We start from the raw sequence: 22,082 nt of genomic DNA, 5'->3' as shown, positions 1-22,082 counted from the left end.
TCTTTCCTTCCCAAGTTCGACTATGGAAAGTATCCTCAACTCCCTTATGAGGCCATATCTGAAGAAGTGTATAAGGAAATGACTCGGGATCTCAAACCTATCTCCTTCATCGATCGAACTAAGGTAGTGAAGACAGAGAGTGTGAAGACGGAGCAGTCTTCAATGGAAACAGAAGTTTTCCCTGACGCTGTATCCTATTGTAACAATGACGTCTGCGAATTTCATTGATCTTTTAGTTGTGGGTTGCATGTTTGTTGCAAATTGCTATTAGAAGGATCATAAGAATTGCCCGTCACAATCATCTTTGTGACTCCGTCCTTTTTCTCTTTTTCTTTTTTACGGATCTGGAAGATCTCAACCGTTGTATGGACGTGACTGAAGATCAGATTCGCACTGCCAAAGAGATCTTCCCCTCTCTTTTTATTAATTATGGAAGGGTACTTCCTGAGGTTGTTATTGCTCGTTGCATATTTGAAAACAACTTCGATAGTGGCATTGTGAGTCGTTCTCTCGATAGGAAGGTAAAAATGGTGATGGGATAATTACGGTTAGGTATTGATGTTCCAGAAAGGAGAAGGGGGAGCAAATGGAAATGGCACCATCTCCGATTTCTTCGCTTCCAGAGATGGAAGCAAGTCTGGAATGATAACAGAATTTCCGAACGAACCAGCTCGGTTAAGTGTACCGATTGGAAGTACCTGTGAAGCGGAAGCAATAAGTCCGCTTTCTTCATCTCGGCACTCGTTACCTCAGTACTCTTCTCCTCTACGTTCCTCTCCTCCCCAATCCTCCTCTCCGCTCCAATCCTCTTCTCGTCTGCAATCTCCTCCTCCATTGCTTGTTCTATCTGATTCAAGTGATGGACAGGAGCCTATTCGACAATTCAAGATAAATCCGTCAAGTTGGATCACTTCTCAGGCATCACCTCGCCACAACCTTTCAAATGATGGTATCTCTTTGGATAGTGACGATTCGTCGAGTTCCATTTCGATTCAGGATGATGAACCCCTTGTTACCATACGTCCCAACGCAAAACATATCATTCAAAGTCCTCCTGATAGCGTTATTTCTATCGAAGATAGTGAAATCGATGGTCCTAGTCAGACACTCGTTCAACCAGAATCTGTCGCAGATACAGTGTCAATTATAGATTCATCATCTGGATCCGATTCGGACAGTCTGGATCTCAATCAAACATGTATTAGTATTCATTCTTTGTGATGTAGTTTACCCTTCTACGGTGACAAAGGTACCGGATCCACCGGCTTCCACTTGGAAGAGTCGTTTAGAGACATCTGGAGAAGAACCAGATCCTCACCGATTTGGACTCTCGAAAGAGGAATTACAGACACTTGCACACACAAAACTACCGTATTTCAGAACTGTTGAGGAATTGAAGGCAAGTGACTATGACTTCCGTAGGATGTGGAAATGATATTTGACTGGAAGCATTTAATGATCTATTCAAAGTGACAAAACGAACGAAGGATGTAGAGCAACTAGCTACAGAAGCAAAGAAACCGTATGTATTTGAAACCAATCTCTTAGTCTTTAGAAAGCCGAAAACGAAATCCTTTCGTTACTCCAAAAGGAGACGGAAACGATAAATCTGTTACACCTAGAATCTATCTACAATAGAGGGAACTAGTCTACACATATTATTCTTGTCATCATGAGAATCCTCTGAGAGGTGAAATCTTTTAGTAATAGACCTGGTTTTCAATCTGTAGTAATGGTAAGGAAAATATACACGTTCAGCAAGTTCATACCAAAAGTGCATTTGGTGGTTCCATGAGTGTGCGTTACACTGAATTCTATCCAGACCACTGCCCTAGAAGAACAAGCGATAGGATTGGATGAACGAAATGTTACTTCTTGATTAGGAATGAATACTACTGAACATGTTTGTTCATGCAATCATCTTGTTTATTTAGGACCAAATGATTGGGAAACCGAAACTCCCACCTTTCATTGGCAGAACGACTTCCTTAGACCAGTAGATTTGAATTAAAAACGTCTGTGCTCCAGCCTTGAGTTTCATTTTCCTTTTGAAAAGTGGCGTGAGGAGTTTCATTGCTTCCCGGTATTTGTATTTGAATTGTACTAATTGGCATTCATTCTCATTGCATAGTACCTTTTCTGTTTTGTAATCTTGATCCTTATCAATATTATACTAGATGACTGAACAAATGTCAATGTCATTTCTTTTTTTCCTACTAATGGATAGGCAAGAACACAACGTTCCTCCTGAAGATCCTGTTTCTTCTCCTTCAGATCCTCCTAATCCAGTAAAGGAAGAGGTGAAAGCAGAGGAGGAAACTCTTCAGGATCCGGTAAAAGAAGATACTCCAATTCAGGAAGAAACACCTGTACAAGAGATGGTTAAGAAAGAAGAACCAAGTGTAAAGAATGGTTTCGTTTCTTTCGTTTTATAATCCTTAGAAGAACCCATTTCAGCGGAACCTGAAGTTCATCCTCCTAAGAGAGATGTGTCCAGGTATGAAAAGGTAGACGATGGCTCTGACGATGACTATACAAATGACTATTCAGAAGTGACTTCAAAGCGAAGGAGACGCGATACCCGTTCATGTAGAGATTATCTGTAAGTCTGACACGTAGCAAGCACTCAGGAGAATGTGGCGACCCCCATTCTGAAAGGTCAATACTTCATTCAAGATACAGTTTGTACTTGGGAAGGAAAGGTAGAAGTGATGGAGAGAAACAACAGATAGTGGGGAATGGGAACAAATGGCATTATTAATGGAATTACCAGCGAATTCAAGTATACCATGCAATTACCTGCAGGAGGTCCTACACCGTCAGGTCCACAATCTGGAGAATATAATGGATTCTTTTGGATGAAGGTAACTCCTCCGAAGCGTGTAGTTGAGAATGATTTGGTATTGCAGTTTACTCAGGATGGGTCAATGTATCAGGTGTACGGCAGTGGAGAAAACCGTTTGGGAGCTTTCTCGTTGAATGGTACATACAACCCTGAGACGATGGACATGATCTGTACCAAGATGTGAGAATGATTGTGACATGTTAACGTAGATACAAACCAGTCGCATCGGTGGGTCGCTCCACACGTCAACGTTCTGGTGAATACGACATGCCTGAGCGAGAATACCGAACTACACCTCGCCAAGCTACACCATCATTCTTGCGTGAGAGTGTGAATGTGCCACCTGGTCTGAATGAGGACATGAGAATGTGCTACAAGTCGTTAAAACGGTTGATGGTGAGATCTGAGGTTACTATTCACATGCAGAACCACAAATGGTCCTCGCCCTTCTTGCAACCCGTGGATCCTGTTGCTCTTGGAATTCCTGACTATTTCGACATTATCAAGAATCCAATGGACTTCAGCACAATTCAAAAGAACATCGAGAATCACGTATTAGAAAACCGAGAGGATTTTGCTGCAGCTGTGCGTTTGGTATTCTCAAATGCCTTCTTGTACAACAAGCCACAGGATGACGTGTTGGAGCAGAGGAGTATGCTCATTGTATAGACATGTGATGGCAAAGGCTCTGAGCGATCTCTTTGAGAAGGATTACATGCAAATCACACGTCGTATCTTCGAGTCTGAGCCAGAACCTCCATCGCCTGTTTATACGAACAAGGTCCCAAAGCATGTGAGTGCTCCTCGTAGCCGTATGAGCAAGGTGAAGAACAAGAACCAAAAGTCAGCTAAAGGCAAGCGACCTGCTCCAATGGCGCGTCGTGATGGAGGGATGGAAGATCGATATGCTATGATGGTGAACAAAGTGCAGATGCTAACAAACAAGGTGAAGCTGATGGAAGAGCAATTGAAGGGAATGCGCGATGAGGATGACGAACCTATGCAAGAGGCTGAGAATGTGCGGCCGATGACAGTTGAAGAGAAGAAGGCGCTAAGTATCGAGATCAATGAGCTGACAGGAGAGAATTTGAGGCAGATTCTGAACATCATTGAGGCATCACGTCCTCTCCATCGTGAGGGACAAGAGATTGAGATTGATCTGGATACGCTGCCAAACGAGACCCTGCGGAAACTGCAGGATTTTGTGAAGCAGTGCGGGATGAGCGAGAGTCTGAACACTCATAAAGGTCATGGCGGATTCGGTAATGATCCCAGCAAGCTAATTGACAGCACAGATCCTTTCGACGCTTTCAATTCCGACTCTGGTAGAGATGACGAGGTTGCATAAGGTGTAGAGAACTCTGTGAACCATGACTTTTTTTAAATGTAGCTGTTTTCTTTTATGGTGATGTGTTTGTTTCAATTTCTGTTTGCCGCGCAGTTTTGCGCCATGTTTGACTTGTCAAAGAAGTGGTATCCAACTTCATACTCTCCCTCTACGAAGTGTAAACGGAAGGTAGAATGACTGAAGAAGTATTGCAAGACAATGGAACCTACTGATTCCTAGATCGTGATTAACGATGTTACTTTTGCTGAAAACTGCAGTAATCTGATGAAGATGTGGAAAGTAAGTGGGTTTAGTCCCAAACTGATCCTTCTAGGCGAATCGTCAAGCCTGGAATAATGCTGACGTTCTCTGCTTCATCCAAGGTCAGATTAATGCAGATGTGCTTTCCTATAGTAAATCTAACACAATTCAAGTACGAAATTCCTACTATTTATGAATCTAGTTGTATCTTCTGGGAATTGAGTTTTCTGAAACTGCTATCGTGATTACAAGTAATGTAGTTTACTTAATCACAAGTGAAAGCAAAGGTTGTGAATTCGTGTTCATTCTCACATGTAGCTAAGAATTACTTGATTCCAATGGTCGAAAAAGTGAAATCAAAACATAGTATGGATTGCGAAGTGAAAGTGTTGACTCGAAAGAAGAACAATCCCAACGAAGCTGTATACGAAGAACTGAACACATCGATTCGTGCTTCGTTCAGTGGAGTGCTTGTTCTCTTGCTATCTAACCTGTAGAAACAATTAGGTCTGTTCTTGAAGGAGAAGGAGGGATTGGTTGGCAAATTCGTAACAGAATTCTTCAATGGAATTAAACCATTCGCTCTCGAGGAAGTCGACATTGCACCTGCTGTCGGAAGTGTATTCGCAGTAAAGAATGAGGAAGAGAAAGAACGTGTTCGAAGAGCAGGAAACACATGTCGTCGGCTTATGAAGAGTGTTTTTGTTCCAGAAATGGAGGCGATTTTACGAAGTAGTCGAAAAGTGAAACACAGCAAAATAGCTGAGAAAGTAGGAATTCCAGAAGATGTTCATTGTAGTTGGAAACAGCTCTCAGTACACCTGAGACATTTGGAATCAAATATTCGCCTCTTCTCCTTGACATTTGTCATCAGCCAATCATTCAATCTGGTGGTATCTACAGTCTGAAGCCATCTGCTGACAGTGATGATCACCCTCTCAGTCAGGATATCATTTTATGCTCAGTTGGCGTGCGCTACGACAACTATTGTGCGGCTCTCGCTCGTACTTTCCTGATCAACCCTTCGTTGCTCCAGCAGAAGTGTTACTCGGCTTTGGCTGAGATTGAGCTTGCCGTGATCAAATGGCTGACCCCTGGAGCCGTGCTCGGTGATGTGTATGATCGAGCTGTCGCACTGCTGACAGAGAAGGCTGCCTATCTGGTCCCTCATTTCACCAAGGAGTGCGGAACAGGAATTGGATTGGAATTCCGAGAGTCGTCGTTGCGTATCAAAGCAGGAAATCCAGAGATTGTCAAAGCAGGAATGTGTTTCAATGTGCGTCTGGGTGTGGAGGGTGTAGCTAACAAAGTGAAGGAGACAGAAGTTAATGTGAATGAATTGTCCACATTCAGCATGTTACTAAGTGATACGGTGATTGTGGGTGAAGCCACAGAGGCAGATTCAGGCTTTGCAGCTACGACAAGCAATCATGTTGTAACGCCTTTTAGCACGGAGTGGTCAAATGTGTCATTTGATATGGCTGATGCAGTGGAGGATGAGGAAGATGATGAAGCAAATGCAATCAAAGCTCTAACAGAGTCAGGTCGTCGTGTAACCCGGGGAATGATTCGAGCAGAACAGCTGGCCCAACAATTGGAAGCAGAAGAGTCAACCATCAGTCTTCGGAACAAGCACCAACGTAAACTATTTGAAGAGTTGATTGCACGAAAGGAGAAGCAGGAATCAGGAGGAATGGTACATGAAGAGAAAGCTGTTGAAGTGGAAGACATTCGTGCATTCCCTTCATCAGCACAGTACCCTGCAGAACTGCGTCGTGATCAAATCTTTGCCGATACTGAACACGAGGTGTTGTTCCTTCCTATTCATGGTATGCCGGTTCCGTTTAGTGTGCATACAATCAAGTCTGTGTCAATGAATGAAGAGGGTGGTTACGGATACTTCCGAGTAAACTTTCATACTCCACAGACGAAGACTGCTAAGGATGTGGATGCAATCATGTTGAAAGCACTGGAACAGTATCCAGCAGCGACTTACATCAAAAGTCTAACATTAAGAAGTCGTGATCAAACAAATATGAGCGTACAAGTGAAGAGAATCAAAAATATGATGAAGCAGAGACGCCAACAGGACCGGTTCAAAGCCGATACTGCGAATATTGTAGAACAAGGTCAATTGGAATTACTGAAGGGAGTTAGACCTCCGTATTTATCAGAGATTGATATGAGACCTGCTTTGGGAAAAGTTAAGGGACGATTAGAAGCACATGTTAATGGATTCAGGTATACAACACGAAGGGCAGAAATCGTGGATATTTTGTACAGCAACATTAAACATGCTGTTTTTCAACCATGTGATCAAACTCGTTTTGTATTGTTACATTTCCATCTTCACAATCCAATTATGATTGGTCGTAAGAAATGTAAGGACGTCCAATTCTTCACGGAGGTGATTGATGCATCTCGCAATCTCAAAGGAATGACAACTAATGCTTATGATCCTGAAGAGATTCAAGAGGAGCAACGAGAGCGAGAAACAAAGCGTCGTTTGAATGAAGCATTCAGACGTTTCACGCAACAGTGTGATAAGATTGAGTTTGATATGCCTTATCTGCGCTCGGCCTTCCAGGGTCGTCCATTCAAAGAGATGGTAATGCTATATCCTTGTCGTGATTGTCTGATCAATGTTACAGAGCAGCCTTGTTTTGTGATTACATTGGATGAGATTGAGCATGTTCATTTCCAGCGTGTTTCATTTGGAACAACTACTGTGGATATGATTATCATATTCCGAGACTACAAACGACCTGTGGTGGAAATTGATGCTGTGAAAACAACAGATCTAGAGAAGGTGAAGGAATGGCTGGATTCAATCAACATTGTAAGAGAGAAAGGAAAGAGTGATGTGTAGACATTTACAGAATCATTGAAATGTTACAATTGGACTGTAATGATGGAGATTGCTCGTGATAATGAATTCTTCTGGCTGGATTATGATGAGGATAAGGATAAGAAGCCTGTTGGATGGCTGATTCTGGGAGATGAATATAATGAAGAACAGAAGACGGAGGAACAGGTCAGTGATTTCTCGGAAGAATTGAATCCTTCGGATTTGGAGGAGGATGACGATGAAGAAGATGAAGATATGGATATTGACGAGAATGAGGATGAAGATGAAGAGATGCAGGATGAAGATTATGATGATGATGATGTGATTGACCTTCATGATATGTAAGAGATGTTTGTTCAAAACGGCATTTCGGTACAAGTGGGAGAATCCAGAATCATAGCTGTTTGATAATAATAACAGGATGAGTTCATCGGATATGAATGCATTGATTGTTTGAACTGGAAGAATATATTGTTGTGTAGATGACCCAGGAGGAGAAGGAGTCCTTCATTCGCTTCAATACACTCCTTGGAGAGATCAAAGATATCGATGCATCGATGGAACAAGTAAAAGTAAACAACTATGACTCTGATGACAGACTAGAAGCAAATTCAACTTATGGATGATGCAAATGAAGAAAGTATGCTTGCTGACGATGAAGAGGGAAATCTTCTGTACCTTGTTGTTGATGTCGTAATTACAAGCTAGATTAAGTTTGGGAAGTGTCTTTGTGAGTATGGATTATACTTCCATCGAAGAGCACCTCACACAGCTGAGAGAGAAGGGAGAAGAAGAATTGAACAAACTAAAGGAAGAAAAGGCAACCATGCAGAAGGAACTGGATGTGAAATTAGAACGTGAAATTCATGATGTAGACGATCAAAGCAAAGTTGTACGCTCGTTTCGGAGATCTTGTTGTTCTGGGTTAACTGTACATTTCGTTGTTTGTTCATTCATTCTTTTTTTCTGTGATTCCGTCAATGTCGACTCCACTGTCGATATCAAGGATTTCGGAGGCAACAGCAATCACAGATCCCATTATCTTCACCGAGTTTTGTATTTCTCAACTAAAGCAAGTGGAACGGATAGTCATTGAAGAGAAGGTTCATGTGCCCTTTGACTCAATATTATTCCATGAATATGTGATTCTTGATTTCCGACAAGAGCGAATGACGATTTCTTTATCAGATCGTCTTCTAGAAGCTTTATTTCTTTTTCTTCAAAAGTGTATTCCGCTTTATGCAACTGAGATCGCAAACAATGTAAACAACTGTTTCTATCGTGCTTTTCATGCGTAATTCTGTTGCTAGATTGTTATAGAATAGATGTGTGATGTACTTAGACAACAATAAGAAATTGCGTGGTCCAGAGAAGCTTTCGGAGAATACTACACTTGCAATATTGAATAGTATAAACGCTCTATTAGAGTGTGTTGATAAGGAAACAATGCATTCCTTCCTATATGACATTCAAACACCTTATGAAGAGAGCCAGTCAAATCGTTTTCTGCAAAATCCATTCCTCCCTCAACTGAAGAATACTCCTGCGAAACAGTTTCTTGAAAGTGAGAGATCCGATGCTTATTTCGTGATTCTACTGTATCATCTCAACGAGTTAATTGAAAATTCGTCGCATCAAATCACATTAGCTTCCATTGTGTGTCTAGAGTCATTACTTCTCACCTCTGGAGCTAATCATCTGTTACCAATTCTTCCTTCCCTCTTATCTTCCCTTGCTGTTACTCTCCGATCCAACTCATTTCTTTCATGGAGAGAGAAAGCATTGATGACGTTTCTATTTGCACATGCTCTGCATGTGGTTGTGATTCCTGTTCAGACACAACAACCAGCTCTCCCTGATCTAGTTGCTGATTGGCTAAAACAGATTCATGAAACTCCTCATGTTGAAACTCCTGTCTCTCCAACTTCTTTACAGAAACGCCCAAATGAATCACAAGCATCCTTTCAAGGTCGTCGAGTTACCGCAGAATTGAGAGAGAAAGTACCGCCTCTCCTGACACTTGTACTACAGAGTGTAGCGAGTGAGACCCATCTTACTCTACGTTTGTTGGTAGATCAGGCTCTCTTTCTCCTGTTGCGGCCAGCTCTCACTGCCTTTCCTTCATCAGTTCTCTCTCTTCTAGATGCTCTGGTAGTTGATGTGACGGATGATAGCGAGGTGTTGCAGTCAGTATCACAATTACTGATGCGACAAGCGATAGCCAACACACTAGAAGACTCGACTCAGAGTTCCTCTCTCCTCAACCATGTACACGAGTGCATGATGCAGCTATCAAGCGAGGTACGAATGAAGAATGAAATGTCTGCTCGGCATGCAGTACGATGTGTTTTGGGTTACTGTCGACTTCTCGAGAATCATCTTTCAGAAGTGATTTGTAGTCAGAACCTGTTAGAAGAAGCTGAACTGTCACTGTACGAGCAAATGAAGCAGATACTTCAAATCAAAGCGATATCCAGCATGAACATGAGATCATCAACTTTATTTCACATCACATTTGACTATCTGAATGATCAAACTGCATCCTTTGTATTTCAATGGGTTTCTACGGTGTGGAACTATGTTCCTGTGAGTGATGAATTGATGTTAGCATTGTTGAATGATTGCTCTCGTGGGAACTGTGAAGCAGCGTGGCTGGCACAATTCATTGTGCCAGAACAGAATCAATCCGAATTCATTGCTATGTCATTAGATGCAATTCGTTTGGCACAACGACATATTCAACCAAACACAGAGATCCTCTTGCTCTCCACAACCCGTTTAGCCATTCGTTCTTCTCAACTCTCGGAATATCTTCCATCTCTCCTCTCACTTCTCTTTGCCTTCCGTTCTCATTCAAAGTACAAAGGTCTTATTCAAACTGCACTCTGGGACCTCGCTCATGCTCTGTCCTACGATTCACTCATTGCATTAGCACACACTCATGCAGACTATTTACTGGATTCTGCTCTCCTACAACTGAGACTAATTGATGCACTCTCTCCAGAGGATGTGACAATCCATCTGAATCTACTTACTGATCTCTGGAAAGACTTAGGGAAGAGTGATACAGCAAAATTGGACTCATTAGCTGCCCATCGGCGAGATTGTATCAATGAGTTATGTATGTTGGTGCAACGACGGTGTGTGGAAGCAGTACAGCCCCTATTGCCAATTGTGTGTATTTTAGTGCGATTGTGTAAAGAGAAACAGAAGAAAGAGGAGAAGAAAGAATCAGATAAAGTGGGAATTCCCGCAATTATCGATAAGTATATAACAGAGAAACTCCTTCGCCTTCCATCGATCGAGCCAAGGAGTGTTGGGACTGAGGTTATGGAGAATGATGAGGACAAAGAGAAGCCAGTCGTACTGGAGGAGGAGGAGGCTGGTGACATTCCTGAGTTCACTCAATTAAAGTCCATTATATCAACAGTTCAGTATTGTCTGCGTGTTTCTGGACTTCAGACACCACGTACGGTGTTGGATATTCTCAGTCAGATCACTCAGTTGGGGGAAGAATCAGTTCGTCTCCTCCTTCCCACACTTCCGCTACTCTCCACACTGTTGCAGCATCCTCAATCTCGACTCTTTACTGATTCTGTGGAACTGGCCATCCAAATTGCCTCGTTGGACCCACGACTTACAGCCACACGTCTACTGGAACTATGGCCACTGGTACGAGAAGGTCTGAATGGATGTTTGCTGGCACGAGAGGGAGATTTCTCGGTGATTCGCAGTGAAGCTCAGGGAGTGGATGTGGAGATGCGTCTGCTGCACAGTTTGTGTGAGGGATATGGTGATGGAACATTGTTAGCTGACTGTTGTAGTGATGTGCTAGCATTTATGGATCAACGGTGGACACTAGAGGATCTACCGAGAGATGCACGACGATTCATCACACTTGCATATCAGTTTAATCTTGATGAAGTGACTCTGTATCTGGAATCCCGTGGAGAGAAGTATCATCACTCTCATTCTACTCGCTGGTGTCAACGCTTCCAGCCTTCTCTAATCAAACCTTCCTATCCAGAGAATTCATCACGAGGTGTGGTAGTAAGAGTGATCGATCAGTACTTGAACTAATCCTTGTTTGTTGAACAAACAGTACAAAAGACAAAGACTCAATAGAAAATATGTGGAATCACTTCCTGCGCCAAATTACTAATACTTCGATTCTCTGGAAGGAGTGAAGTTAATGATAATGAAGTATTCACACGCTTCATTGACACCATTCCATCCTTCAGTACACGCTTCTGCTCAAACATTTCTTTTGAACCAAACAGCTCCGGACCCTTCTTCTCTATCATTGCGTTCAAATCAGTTTTCAGTTGCTCCCTCTGTCTCAACAGGAACATGTCCAATTTGGAATTCATCTGCGACCACAATCCAAAACGGAGTTCTGACAACAGATACGTGCAATAATCGCCCAGGAAAATGGTTAAATAGAACAACCAAGGCAGAATATTGGCTACACCAAGATAATCAAGGAATGTTACGTGGAATCCAATTGCATGACAACAAAGCAGAAGAATCGCAGGTTCAACAAGAATACAAATGATAAAACACACAGCTGCCGATACAACCTTACCCGTTGCCAAAACATCCATCGCACTAATCTTTACCGTACTTTTTCTTAGTGCATTGCGACGATATTGAGAAGAGTAGATGGATACAACGATAAGACCTGGGAGTGAGAGAATCAGACCTGGGATGCAAAGAGTTCCACAGACAATGAATTTTATCGTGGTGAAAATGAGATTTCCAAAAGAACGACGTGGAACTGCCATCCCCTTGGAGATGTTGAAATCAGTCTGATGTGTACAAGATAACAGATCCTGGTAATCTGTAACACGTTTACGTACTTCCTTCACTTCTTTGTCATTTTCAAAGAATTTGCATGCATTCACCAGATTGCGGTTCAATTTCAATTTCTGTTCTGTTGTCAAAAATACGTCTTTTCCTGTCAGAATATGACGTGCCGTATTTACACAGTTCAGTGTATTCCAATCAGGAGCCATCGTTGTTACCTGATACATACTCGCATTGATTGTTCTCAATAAATCATTCACCGCCGCATGCTTCGCCTCACCTCCTGCTGAATACCGGGATACCAACTCACGCGACACGGGAATTGGTTCACCAACATCAATGAAAGCACGCGCTCTACAGATCATTTCGTTTCTGTAATACTACTGGCGGAACGAATCTCGCTTGAAGTAATTCATTCCTACGGGAATCAGATAGAAATCACTATCAGGATATTCGTTGAGGAATCCAAGAGACATGATCGAAACACCCACTTTAAAGGGAAGAAAGTGGAATGAAGGAACTGACTCTGGTTTCTAATCATGGATATATTCGATTGGTCATGTGAACCGCCCTCTGGGAAGATGGCCACACACTTGTTCTCAGCCAAATGGTCCCACACAGCAGAAAACATCTTGTGATAATCAATATGAGGGAAAAACTATGGGAAAAGGGAATTCCAATTCCAACGTTGGCATCGTAGAAAGAATCTGAATCGATAGTTGTAGGTTTGGACTTCTCCATATCTACCAGAATATCTGTGTCACTCAAAATGTCCTTCACAATGTAATTCCCTGAGTTAATCTAAATGACATCATGAACCTCACTTCTACGACAATCGCTCCAGATACCTTCGTTTGTGTTGTAAATTGTGTGTCCTGACCCTATACCTCACTTTAACCCTTTTCACACACGATCACATGGTCATCCTTCACTGTGACCTTTCCCTTCAAAACCACCTTCACATCCTGATGACGCTCCACTGGAATGATCGAGGCCATCAGCTTCATGAAGAAACCCACAACCTTATACTTGCGAAAACTGGAAGCTGCTCCGATGTAGTAAATTTTCCGATTTAAATGAGTCGAAATCACCATTGCATCAACAAACTGGTTAGCATGAGGAGCACATACCAGCATCACTGGTTTATCTTTTGGGATACGTTCTGAATGAGATACAGTAATCTCTAAACATTACAGTGAAACAATTTCCATATCTCGGAAAAACGTCTTTACTAGAATCCAATAGAGAAGACGCAAAAGCCTGTCCATAATGGTTTCTCCAGTTGTAAAATATACAAAAACAAAAACGAGTGTCCATCCGAGAGCAACTATGATATCACACCCACTTTGTACATCAACTTAGTCCCCACGAAATAGCAGCTGGTATCATCTAGAAAAGAATGACTAAAATGGATAAGAGAAATGTGAATGATCCCGTCAAGTGATCGGGTTCCGCACACGTCCTTCGAGAATCTGTCCCTAGAAATGATAAGATCCCCGCGATTGTCGTCAGGTAGTCTGTACATTCTAATCAGTAATACTTCAATTACGATGTGAACAAAACTAGAATCGAACTCAGCACTGCGTAATAAGAACAAACAATGATATAACGACTATCCGTTAATTGGACACGTTGGCACATATAATGACGATTTAGACACAGTTTGATTCAGTTCATTCAGTACTTTCGTTAATAAAGTGTACATCTCCAGTGAATCAGGATCAGTTACAGATCCTTTAAGCTTTTCTGTTTGGAGAGATCTAAAAATAAGGAAAGACAAGAAGAAGTACATAGAAGGAGGAATAACAACGACAAAGGCATGAGTTATCACGAAGAACTGTTCAATATTATATCGAAGTTTCTCAACATAGCCAAGTTGGCTGTAACTATGACCTATAAATCTCTCGTCATAGAGAGGCAAAAAGTAAGAATTTCGCACAAGAAGATATCTATGACTCACTCGATTCCATGATTGCTACGGTTCCTGATAATGCTTAGGAAAACAAACGATTTTCGCTACACTTGTTGAACTGGTCCAAACAGAATCAACAAACTATGAATCAGTTGATTTTTCCATTAGAACAGAAGAATGTGATTTGTCGTGGACACTCTGACATCGCTTCTCAGCCATACATTCCATCAGTTCCTTTTCACTTTGAGGAACACTTTGCATTACTCTTTGATTCAACTCCCTTCCCAACCATACCTGTCCAGACAACTCTGAGCAGTACAGTCATCAGATAGATCGAGGAATACAGGAGAAATTATGAATGCGAATTTGTCCTTACTCAACAGTTCTGAGGGAATCGAACGTAATGTGGTGTAGAGATTATCTGAAGGCATGACATTAGCATCCAATACGATATAGTGACTTGTCAGAACCTGGCGAATACAGAGATTCCTAAGGAGGTTGATGGGAACATTGGTACTCTCTGTTCCTTCTGTATAAACTACAATGCGACAATCCTCATTTCTTTGAATCGAAAGGACGTTTTGAACAAGCATTGGACGCTCTGAAGGATGAATCCACACTGACAAACAGATGGGACTAATACCATCAGATGACATAATTTATTCATACCCTTTCCATCGCTGAATGAATTGTGGAAGTAATGGAAAGAGATTGGACCTATCTCTCATGTGTTTCGATTTTGTTACGTCATCACAACGATTGCAGTCACATCATCTTTTGTAGGCACTTTCCCTATTCTAAATCCAACTCACAAAGCCAACATTCACCAGAGAAACTATCTGAAATCCGTTTACCTCCTACAAACAGTTCACAAACACCTTTTTGACACATTCCTTCTCGTTTGGTAATAGGAGATCGTCGCTTGATAGGTATCGTACGTAATTCCATTGTATCTCTCACCCTACCAGAAAAATGACTGCCAATGTCGATTCCTATCAGGTGATCAGATATCTTCTTGGACAGATGTTTCCTCCGTTTGTAGAACAGTCTTGATTCATTTTCTGTAGGCATATTATCCATTTTGTGAGGGGAATACCACATAATCTATACATTATTGAGTTGATTGAACTCAACAGTTTTCCTTCCTTTCTGAATTGAATGAGACACACTATATAATCATAGAGAAATAGCATTTCAACTCAGAAACGAACAAAAATGAAGAGACTAGTGAATGGATAACACATGCCAGTGAGAACAGAAATACAATGTGCAAAAGGATATCCATTCCGTATTGATACTAAAATATACAGATCCAAGTCTCACTAACAAACACTATGATATCATATTACATATCACTCAAATATAAACAGTTCCATCATAATCATAGTCATCTCTATGTTCTCATCTATTCTCATCTTCTCCTACAGCGACTCCGCAATTCTAGTAGCATTATCTCTCTGTGCCTCACTTCGATAAATCTGTTGCTTAGAACAACCTCACAGACTTACAATTGTCTCAATATTTTCTAGAATCTCGTGTACATTTGACACATCCAACACGTAATATTGAGCCTTTGAAGGCTTACTTCCAATAGTACACGTTATCTACAATTAACACAAATTCCCGTGAATACCGTCTCTCGATGACGTGGATCTTCTTTCACATACTCCTGTGCAGCCTCAAACATGGCCTCATCAGTCGTATCATCTCCCATACACAACACCAAATCGACAGGAGACTCAGAAGAATGATTCAGCAGCTCTAATACCTCTCTCACAAACACACCTTTGTTCACATTCCGAGGACGCACCTGCACATAGTCACGGCCCTTCAACACTTCCACATCAAACATTTCCAAAGCAGACTGTAACTGGTCTTCCAGCTCCATGGCTTGCATCTGACCAAAGTCCTACTACTCATTCACCCCTCTCTCTCCTACTGGATCTGCATCCTTGAACTGCCATAATACTGCACTTTCCTTGCTCTCAACAAATGTTCCATTGGTGCTACTGCAGAACCTCTGCATCAGTGCTTGTGAGATCTCTCTCCACTTATCCTCGTGAGTATCTACGAGTCGGTTCCATGTGATTCTACTTCTCATCATTCTCATTCCTCTTACTTCCCTGGCATACGATAGAAGTATCCCTCTTCTGAAGCCAGACCAAGATATGGCACAGACTGTAAACTCAGCTCCATCTCCTCACGACTCCTTCCACTCACAATGAACACCCACGTCTGGTCACATCCACACAACGCTGTAAGAGCTTCTTGGACATTGGATGGAGGTGAACGGAATGATCCTTTCCCTGAAAAAGCTTTCAAACGGTCAATCCCACGATAACTGTCTTGATCCACCAATGTGCCTCCATAGTCCAGAAAAACTGCCCTTTTTCGTGCTTCGATCCATCGATTTCCAACAATACTCGGTGTAAGCAATGTGAAACTAGCAGCCATCTCGACCACACGGTGATAGTAACCAAACCCCAACGAGACTTCCTTCATATCTCTGTTGATGGTAACACTGCTGATGGCAGCCAACATACGAGTAATCCAGTTGCTAGTGGGGTTGTTCATCACATAGGATTCAAGTTTACTGAAACGACCTTCTCGTTCCTCGGCAGACATGAGAAGTGCTTTACGATAAGCAGACCGCACTTCCAGTACTGACCATGGGTTCACATAGAGACAACCACTGAGGACACGAGCAGGTGCTGTGAATTCAGAGAGAATGAGAACACCCTTGGGAAGTGTGTGAGGAGGAAGAAAATGGTGAACACTGATGAACTCCAATGGAAAAGCATTCATTCCCTCACGAATAGGCGTACAAGCCAGGATCTCTCCAACAGACCAGATGGCAGCACGTTGAGAAGCAGAAAGAAAAGGAACAGACTGATAGTAGATCACAGGAGAAGTAACAGAATGTTGAGCATTGATATGAGCAACCATCGATTGAACTTCATCACAAGACAGTTCGTAATCAACACATCCATCAGCGGCTAAACCATACTACTAATCATTCTCATTAGGAATATCCACAATAATGAAGACTATTGTTGATGCTAATGATGGCATACTTTCTAATAACGATGAGATTGCTTGCAATTGTAAGGGCAAGCCTTTTAGTCTCTCTAAATAGCTTACTGTTACTACTGCTCGTCTTCCTGCTATGATATGTAATAAGTGTTCTCGTTCATTCTGATATTCTGCCGTGTTCAGACACTCCTTCATTACGTTTGGTTCAATTCCCATAAATGAACTGCTTGCTATCACTCTTCGTCCATTGTAATCAAAAAACATCTGACCACGAGGACCTGTCTGTAATTGGACACCTAACATTCGGCGTGCCGCATTGGCGAAATGGCGCAAATATTCATACAAATGAAATCCGATGTGATTCACCGTAAGAAGACTATGGAGGAATGAATCTCGCCCTACAAATCATAGATCTAGTGAATGCTAACACGGCAGAATCCTAAATACATCTGATGAGGGGAATGGAGTATGGAAGAAGATTCCGATGTGAGTCGGATATTTGAGTTTTCTCGACAAATAGGATGGAGTAAGCATCAATTGATATCCCTGAATCCAAATAATCTCATTCTCTTTGTGTCTATTCATCATACTAATGAAGCTCCCTCACAATTGTTCAACACATCGTGCAATTGTATCATTGACGATCGAGTAACTATTGAAATAGCGATCCATCAAAGGCCGATTGGCGAAAATGTTATCTTCGGCGAATCTGTCAATCAATTCATCCCACCATTCCAACATATTGACACTGTTATGAAGAACTGGCCATAAGATCTTCTTGCAGAAACCGTGATAGTGGCTGCGTAAAACCTCCTCGTCGAGAAACACGGGAAAACAATTCAATTCTTTAAGTATTTCTTCCACTTGATGGCGTTCCGAGACAGGGACATCAATCCCCAGAGGAATACAGCCAACATAGCGAGCATTACTATTGAAGGAATGAATGTAACTCTTCCAAGTGATTCCCGCCAATAAACGCAATTCATCAAACTCAGCTTCCCATAATCCTTTTGCATTCCGTTTTAGATTAATTGGAAGAAACTAGATGAAATAGATCGATAAAACATACTTGAGAGACTAAAAGAAGAGAATAGTCCGATTCCGGCTTATGCTTAATTTCCACAGCAGAAATCTATAATCAGAAACCTTTTCCTCCAATTACTGATTTGATAGATTTCCTGGAACCAGAGTTCAAAGAGGACGAAGAGATACAGGATAACGATGTGGCCAAAACAGGTTGTACCTTTGTCTCATCGAGTGCATGTATAATATCCATGCTATCTAAAACAGTTATCGACTTCAACCAATCCTGTACCAGTAACAGTAATACTATATCCATCTTTTGAGTCATCTCTCTGAAAATAAATGAAATCACAGATATCGCCTACAATCAACTCCTTGCCACAATACACAAGGACATGGAATTCGAGATTATAACCATTCTCACATCGAATTGGTTCCAAATTATACCAGAGAGGATACCTAAATGTGAAGAAAACAAAAAACACGATGCTTCTCACTAGTTGTGACAAGTTCCAAGCAGTTCTGGTTACTATTCATTCCTAGCTCCTTAATATTTCCACATACACGAATGGATTCTCCAAACCCTAGTTTAGCAGTAATGTGGAAGTTAACTCTGCATATTCAGAGAGCATCCGGAAATCCTACAGGCAACAATCATCTTCACTCATCTTGTTGATTATTTGCCAATTGGTATACATGTATTCATGAGACGTGAAAACGGTTATTCCTGTTTCATAGCGACTTAAGGATTATCTCTCATTCTTCTTCCTATGTCCTTCTCTTTACCTGAAGGTTATTCCAAAAGTGATAATATCATAATGTCTTTCACTTGGATCATTTCGTATCTTAGTTCCATCTGGAGTCTCTTCTGGAGGGTTTTGATCAATCCTATTATATGTTTGGTTACTGGTACTCGTTATAGTGCGTGAATATTATAGGAAAATCCGAAGTTGTACGGATTCTCTGTAGCACTGACTTTTCTTCCAAAATGACGGATCGTATTCGTCAATGTATTATGAATGGAAACGAATTTGAGAATGTTGCATCGTTTTTGAAGGATAAAGTGTAGACAAAGAAGATCTTGTTGAAGCATGAACCATTTGATGTTGACTATGCCTCAAAAGTTTTTACAGCAGAAGCCAAGGTTAATTCATCAGCTTCCTATTATAATGATGAGTTGGCTTTCATATATATGTTAACAGTTAGATTTAGAGCCAAAATATCAAGCTGTTTCCACCAACTTGTAGGAACCAATGTGGCCCTTCAGGTTGTTGATCAATTAGCTGCAGAGGCGTTTGGATAATGGAGATAGTTTATATCCAGATATGATCAAGAGAACCCTGATCATGAAGCACTATTGAATCAATTGTGGACAAATCTCATGCCTGATACAGTATTCTAATAATACAGTCACTTGATAATTAGCCACTTCAAAGTCGATATACTGCCCAATGGGGAGAGATTGGTTTTCAGGGTCGTGACCCAGCTACAGATTTCCGTGGACTAGGTGTCCTGAGTCTGAGCAACCTAGTGTACTATAGTCGCGAACACACTGTCGATGCCATCAATTGTCTCCAGTACACTTGTTCTGTTTCTGTTATTTAGAAACAAGGATGTAACAAAAGGTGGATATCCAATGGCAATTACAGGCATCCAATTATCAGCGTAATTGTGTATCCTGAAGTGAATAGTAGATTAATCAACAAATGGCTTTCAAAACGACTGTTAGATCATGAATTCTACTCGGTTGATGTAGAAGGAACACACATGTCACTGGAAGAGCGTGCTCTTCATTTCTATCAGGAGTTTTTCTGTAATGAAAGGGATGGAAGTTAATGAGAAGGTCGTTTATTCACGAGTTTTGATGCCTTCTATTCGGAGAAACATCCGGAGAACTTGCTGCAGTTCCCAATTATATTGGCAGAATTTGAAGATATGATATTGAAACAAGTACAAGAGAAAGTGTTTTAAGTTGTTTGTTGACAGAATTGGATTAGAATGAGTCAAGCTGCCTTCTCCTTATTATCATCTGGAATTAAATTCAAAGGATTGAAGGAAAGTGAGAAGAACCTCTTCAAAAGAAACAACAGTGATTGCATGGAATGATTCTTGATTGTAGAACATTTGAATACACGAGCATCGATTGAAAAATCCAAGACGGATATTCCTTCGTCAATTGATTTCTTCCATTATGGAAATCAGGAGTACGAGGTACTTTTAACAATCTAACTTTCTTAGGAATGAAGAAAGTTCTGTAAAGAGTCGAAAACGGGAGCGAAAAGGTATTTGCTTGGTCTTGTTGTGTTTTTGCTCATACCTAGAGAGAAAGCTTTCTATTGATAATGAAACGAAAGAAAAGGAGCTTAGAGTATTGAATAGCGAATCAGAAAAGTCACTGACCAAGTATGATGTGTAAGATGGTAATAATATCTAGAGAGAATGAAATTAACGAATTTCGCCATCGAATGCACATTTCTGTGATGGGAGGTGACATTCCTGCTCCCATCACTACTTTTTCAGAAATGTCGTTCCGGAAAGATCAAGAAACATTAAGACGTCACATCCTTCATAATATTGAGGGACTCGGTAGTAATAAGTCGTATCACTGATTTTCAGAATACAAAGAGCCAACTCCAATTCAAATGCAGTCTATACCAATTGTTTCAAATGGTCGAGACTTGCTAGGTATTGCTCCAACCGGGTCCGGTAAAACAGCTGCCTATCTGCTTCCTCTCCTTCAACATCTAAATACAGCCGATTCCACAGTTTTCCTTCAAATGGAGTCTCATTCTTAGCATATTCGCTCCATCATTCTGACCCCTACTCTGGAGTTGGCTTCTCAGGTAGCTCGCCACATGAATCGGCTTGGAGCAGGTTGTGGGTTCCATGTTATCGTTCTGTCCAAGGTAGCCTCTCTTGTTCTCATCTCATTCGTAGTCCACTATAGCTGGCGTTATAAACCAGAATGGTCCAGTTGACTGCATCATATCCACACCATTACGGCTCATCAGCACCATTGCTCTAAATCGAATTGATTTCTCTCAGTAACTGAGTTATTGTCTCCTTACAATAAGAGTTGAGATGTTGGTGATGGATGAAGCTGACAAGCTCTTTGAAGAGGGGTTTGTAGAGCAGATTGATACCATCCTTGCTGCTTGTACGCATCCTCACTTGCAACGTCTCCTTTTCTCTGCTACTTTGCCTCAAGTATGTTCATTCTCTCTTTCTCATTCTAAGGGTGTTGAGTCACTTGCTCGAACTGTATTACGGGATCCTGTACGTGTTGTCGTGGGTGTACGGAATGGTTCAAATCCCAATGTGACTCAATCACTTCGTTACTGTGGAACTGAGGAGGGCAAATTGTTAGCACTACGGAATATGCTGAGAGAACGCTTTGAGCCACCTATGTTGGTATTTGTACAAAGTAAGGAGCGAGCTCGTCAGCTTTACAATGAACTTGCTTATGAGAGTAGAGATGTGTGTTGAGAGTTTAAACGCAGATGTCAACATCGATGTGATTCATAGTGATCTTTCTCCTGCTGCTCGCAATGAAGCCATTACACGGTTCCGAACTGGTGTATCGTGGGTTCTGATCGCTACTGACCTTTTGGGACGAGGATTGGATTTCTTAGGTCTAAATACCGTGGTTAATTATGATTTCCCACAGGTGTGAAATTCGAGGGTATTTAAGGAATAGAGTGGAATTGACTATGTACATCGTGTAGGTCGAACGGGACGTGCAGGAAGGAAAGGAACGGCAATAACTCTATTTACGGAGGAGGATAAACCGATGTTGCGTTCTATTGCCAATATCATGAAGATCAGTGGCTGTGATATTCCAGAATGGATGCTTCAGTTGAAAAAGATCAATAAGAACGAACGACGCCATTTGGCTAAGCATGCAATAAAACGAGATGATATTACAACCCAAGCCAAGTTTGATCGAAAAAAGAAGGGACATAAGTAGGAGTGGAAGCACTGTTTCAGAGATAGAAAAAGAGGAGCCAAAAAGGGTCCAAAGGCATCC

At 41.5% G+C, this 22,082-nt stretch overlaps 9 protein-coding genes across 9 annotated transcripts; 6 read left to right on the top strand and 3 right to left on the bottom strand.

Moving 5' to 3' along the window:
- Nucleotides 1–2,219: 2,219 nt before the first annotated feature.
- On the top strand, nt 2,220–4,193 carry JH06_0132 (hypothetical protein; the record flags this gene model as incomplete). Its single annotated transcript, XM_014674482.1, has 6 exons — nt 2,220–2,400; nt 2,443–2,589; nt 2,620–2,702; nt 2,733–3,025; nt 3,055–3,483; nt 3,515–4,193. 6 exons carry the CDS (start codon nt 2,220–2,222, stop codon nt 4,191–4,193), a joined length of 1,812 nt encoding a protein of 603 aa, XP_014529968.1.
- A 102-nt stretch (nt 4,194–4,295) lies between these two features.
- JH06_0131 (hypothetical protein) lies at nt 4,296–7,302 on the top strand (the record flags this gene model as incomplete). Its single annotated transcript, XM_014674481.1, has 7 exons — nt 4,296–4,361; nt 4,413–4,472; nt 4,507–4,605; nt 4,636–4,684; nt 4,752–4,906; nt 4,931–5,203; nt 5,233–7,302. 7 exons carry the CDS (start codon nt 4,296–4,298, stop codon nt 7,300–7,302), a joined length of 2,772 nt encoding a protein of 923 aa, XP_014529967.1.
- A 461-nt stretch (nt 7,303–7,763) lies between these two features.
- Nucleotides 7,764–8,210, top strand: JH06_0130 (hypothetical protein; the record flags this gene model as incomplete). The annotated part of the gene is made up of 4 exons (XM_014674480.1): nt 7,764–7,853; nt 7,885–7,955; nt 7,990–8,125; nt 8,157–8,210. The coding sequence occupies 4 exons, from the start codon at nt 7,764–7,766 to the stop codon at nt 8,208–8,210; spliced, it is 351 nt and encodes a 116-aa protein (XP_014529966.1).
- Nucleotides 8,211–8,613: 403 nt separating this feature from the next.
- On the top strand, nt 8,614–11,361 carry JH06_0129 (hypothetical protein; the record flags this gene model as incomplete). Its single annotated transcript, XM_014674479.1, has 1 exon — nt 8,614–11,361. One exon carries the CDS (start codon nt 8,614–8,616, stop codon nt 11,359–11,361), a length of 2,748 nt encoding a protein of 915 aa, XP_014529965.1.
- Nucleotides 11,362–11,399: 38 nt separating this feature from the next.
- On the bottom strand, nt 11,400–13,223 carry JH06_0128 (glycerol-3-phosphate o-acyltransferase; the record flags this gene model as incomplete). Its single annotated transcript, XM_014674478.1, has 6 exons — nt 11,400–12,441; nt 12,472–12,577; nt 12,655–12,745; nt 12,775–12,888; nt 12,918–12,968; nt 12,999–13,223. 6 exons carry the CDS (start codon nt 13,221–13,223, stop codon nt 11,400–11,402), a joined length of 1,629 nt encoding a protein of 542 aa, XP_014529964.1.
- Nucleotides 13,224–13,699: 476 nt separating this feature from the next.
- Nucleotides 13,700–14,947, bottom strand: JH06_0127 (glycosyltransferase-like protein; the record flags this gene model as incomplete). Its single annotated transcript, XM_014674477.1, has 8 exons — nt 13,700–13,847; nt 13,878–14,036; nt 14,067–14,140; nt 14,171–14,264; nt 14,294–14,635; nt 14,669–14,716; nt 14,746–14,791; nt 14,821–14,947. 8 exons carry the CDS (start codon nt 14,945–14,947, stop codon nt 13,700–13,702), a joined length of 1,038 nt encoding a protein of 345 aa, XP_014529963.1.
- Nucleotides 14,948–15,355: 408 nt separating this feature from the next.
- JH06_0126 (hypothetical protein) lies at nt 15,356–17,481 on the bottom strand (the record flags this gene model as incomplete). The annotated part of the gene is made up of 9 exons (XM_014674476.1): nt 15,356–15,392; nt 15,425–15,477; nt 15,508–15,603; nt 15,633–15,760; nt 15,785–15,908; nt 15,939–16,089; nt 16,119–17,005; nt 17,036–17,430; nt 17,463–17,481. The coding sequence occupies 9 exons, from the start codon at nt 17,479–17,481 to the stop codon at nt 15,356–15,358; spliced, it is 1,890 nt and encodes a 629-aa protein (XP_014529962.1).
- A 1,562-nt stretch (nt 17,482–19,043) lies between these two features.
- Nucleotides 19,044–20,026, top strand: JH06_0125 (hypothetical protein; the record flags this gene model as incomplete). Its single annotated transcript, XM_014674475.1, is given in 8 exon segments — nt 19,044–19,094; nt 19,125–19,249; nt 19,262–19,348; nt 19,379–19,448; nt 19,481–19,632; nt 19,661–19,720; nt 19,750–19,886; nt 19,899–20,026. The coding sequence occupies 8 exon segments, from the start codon at nt 19,044–19,046 to the stop codon at nt 20,024–20,026; spliced, it is 810 nt and encodes a 269-aa protein (XP_014529961.1).
- Nucleotides 20,027–20,053: 27 nt separating this feature from the next.
- On the top strand, nt 20,054–22,022 carry JH06_0124 (hypothetical protein; the record flags this gene model as incomplete). Its single annotated transcript, XM_014674474.1, has 11 exons — nt 20,054–20,144; nt 20,175–20,266; nt 20,316–20,337; nt 20,377–20,458; nt 20,490–20,641; nt 20,672–20,820; nt 20,851–20,961; nt 20,993–21,099; nt 21,130–21,524; nt 21,556–21,722; nt 21,753–22,022. 11 exons carry the CDS (start codon nt 20,054–20,056, stop codon nt 22,020–22,022), a joined length of 1,638 nt encoding a protein of 545 aa, XP_014529960.1.
- Between the last annotated feature and the right edge of the window lie 60 nt (nt 22,023–22,082).

Source organism: Blastocystis sp. subtype 4, assembly GCF_000743755.1.
Source record: "Blastocystis sp. subtype 4 strain WR1 chromosome Unknown seqid_0008, whole genome shotgun sequence".
Taxonomy (NCBI): Eukaryota; class Bigyra; order Opalinata; family Blastocystidae; genus Blastocystis; species Blastocystis sp. subtype 4.
The sequence above is the reverse complement of the archived record's forward strand: the minus strand, read 5'-3'. Positions and strand labels throughout refer to the sequence as shown.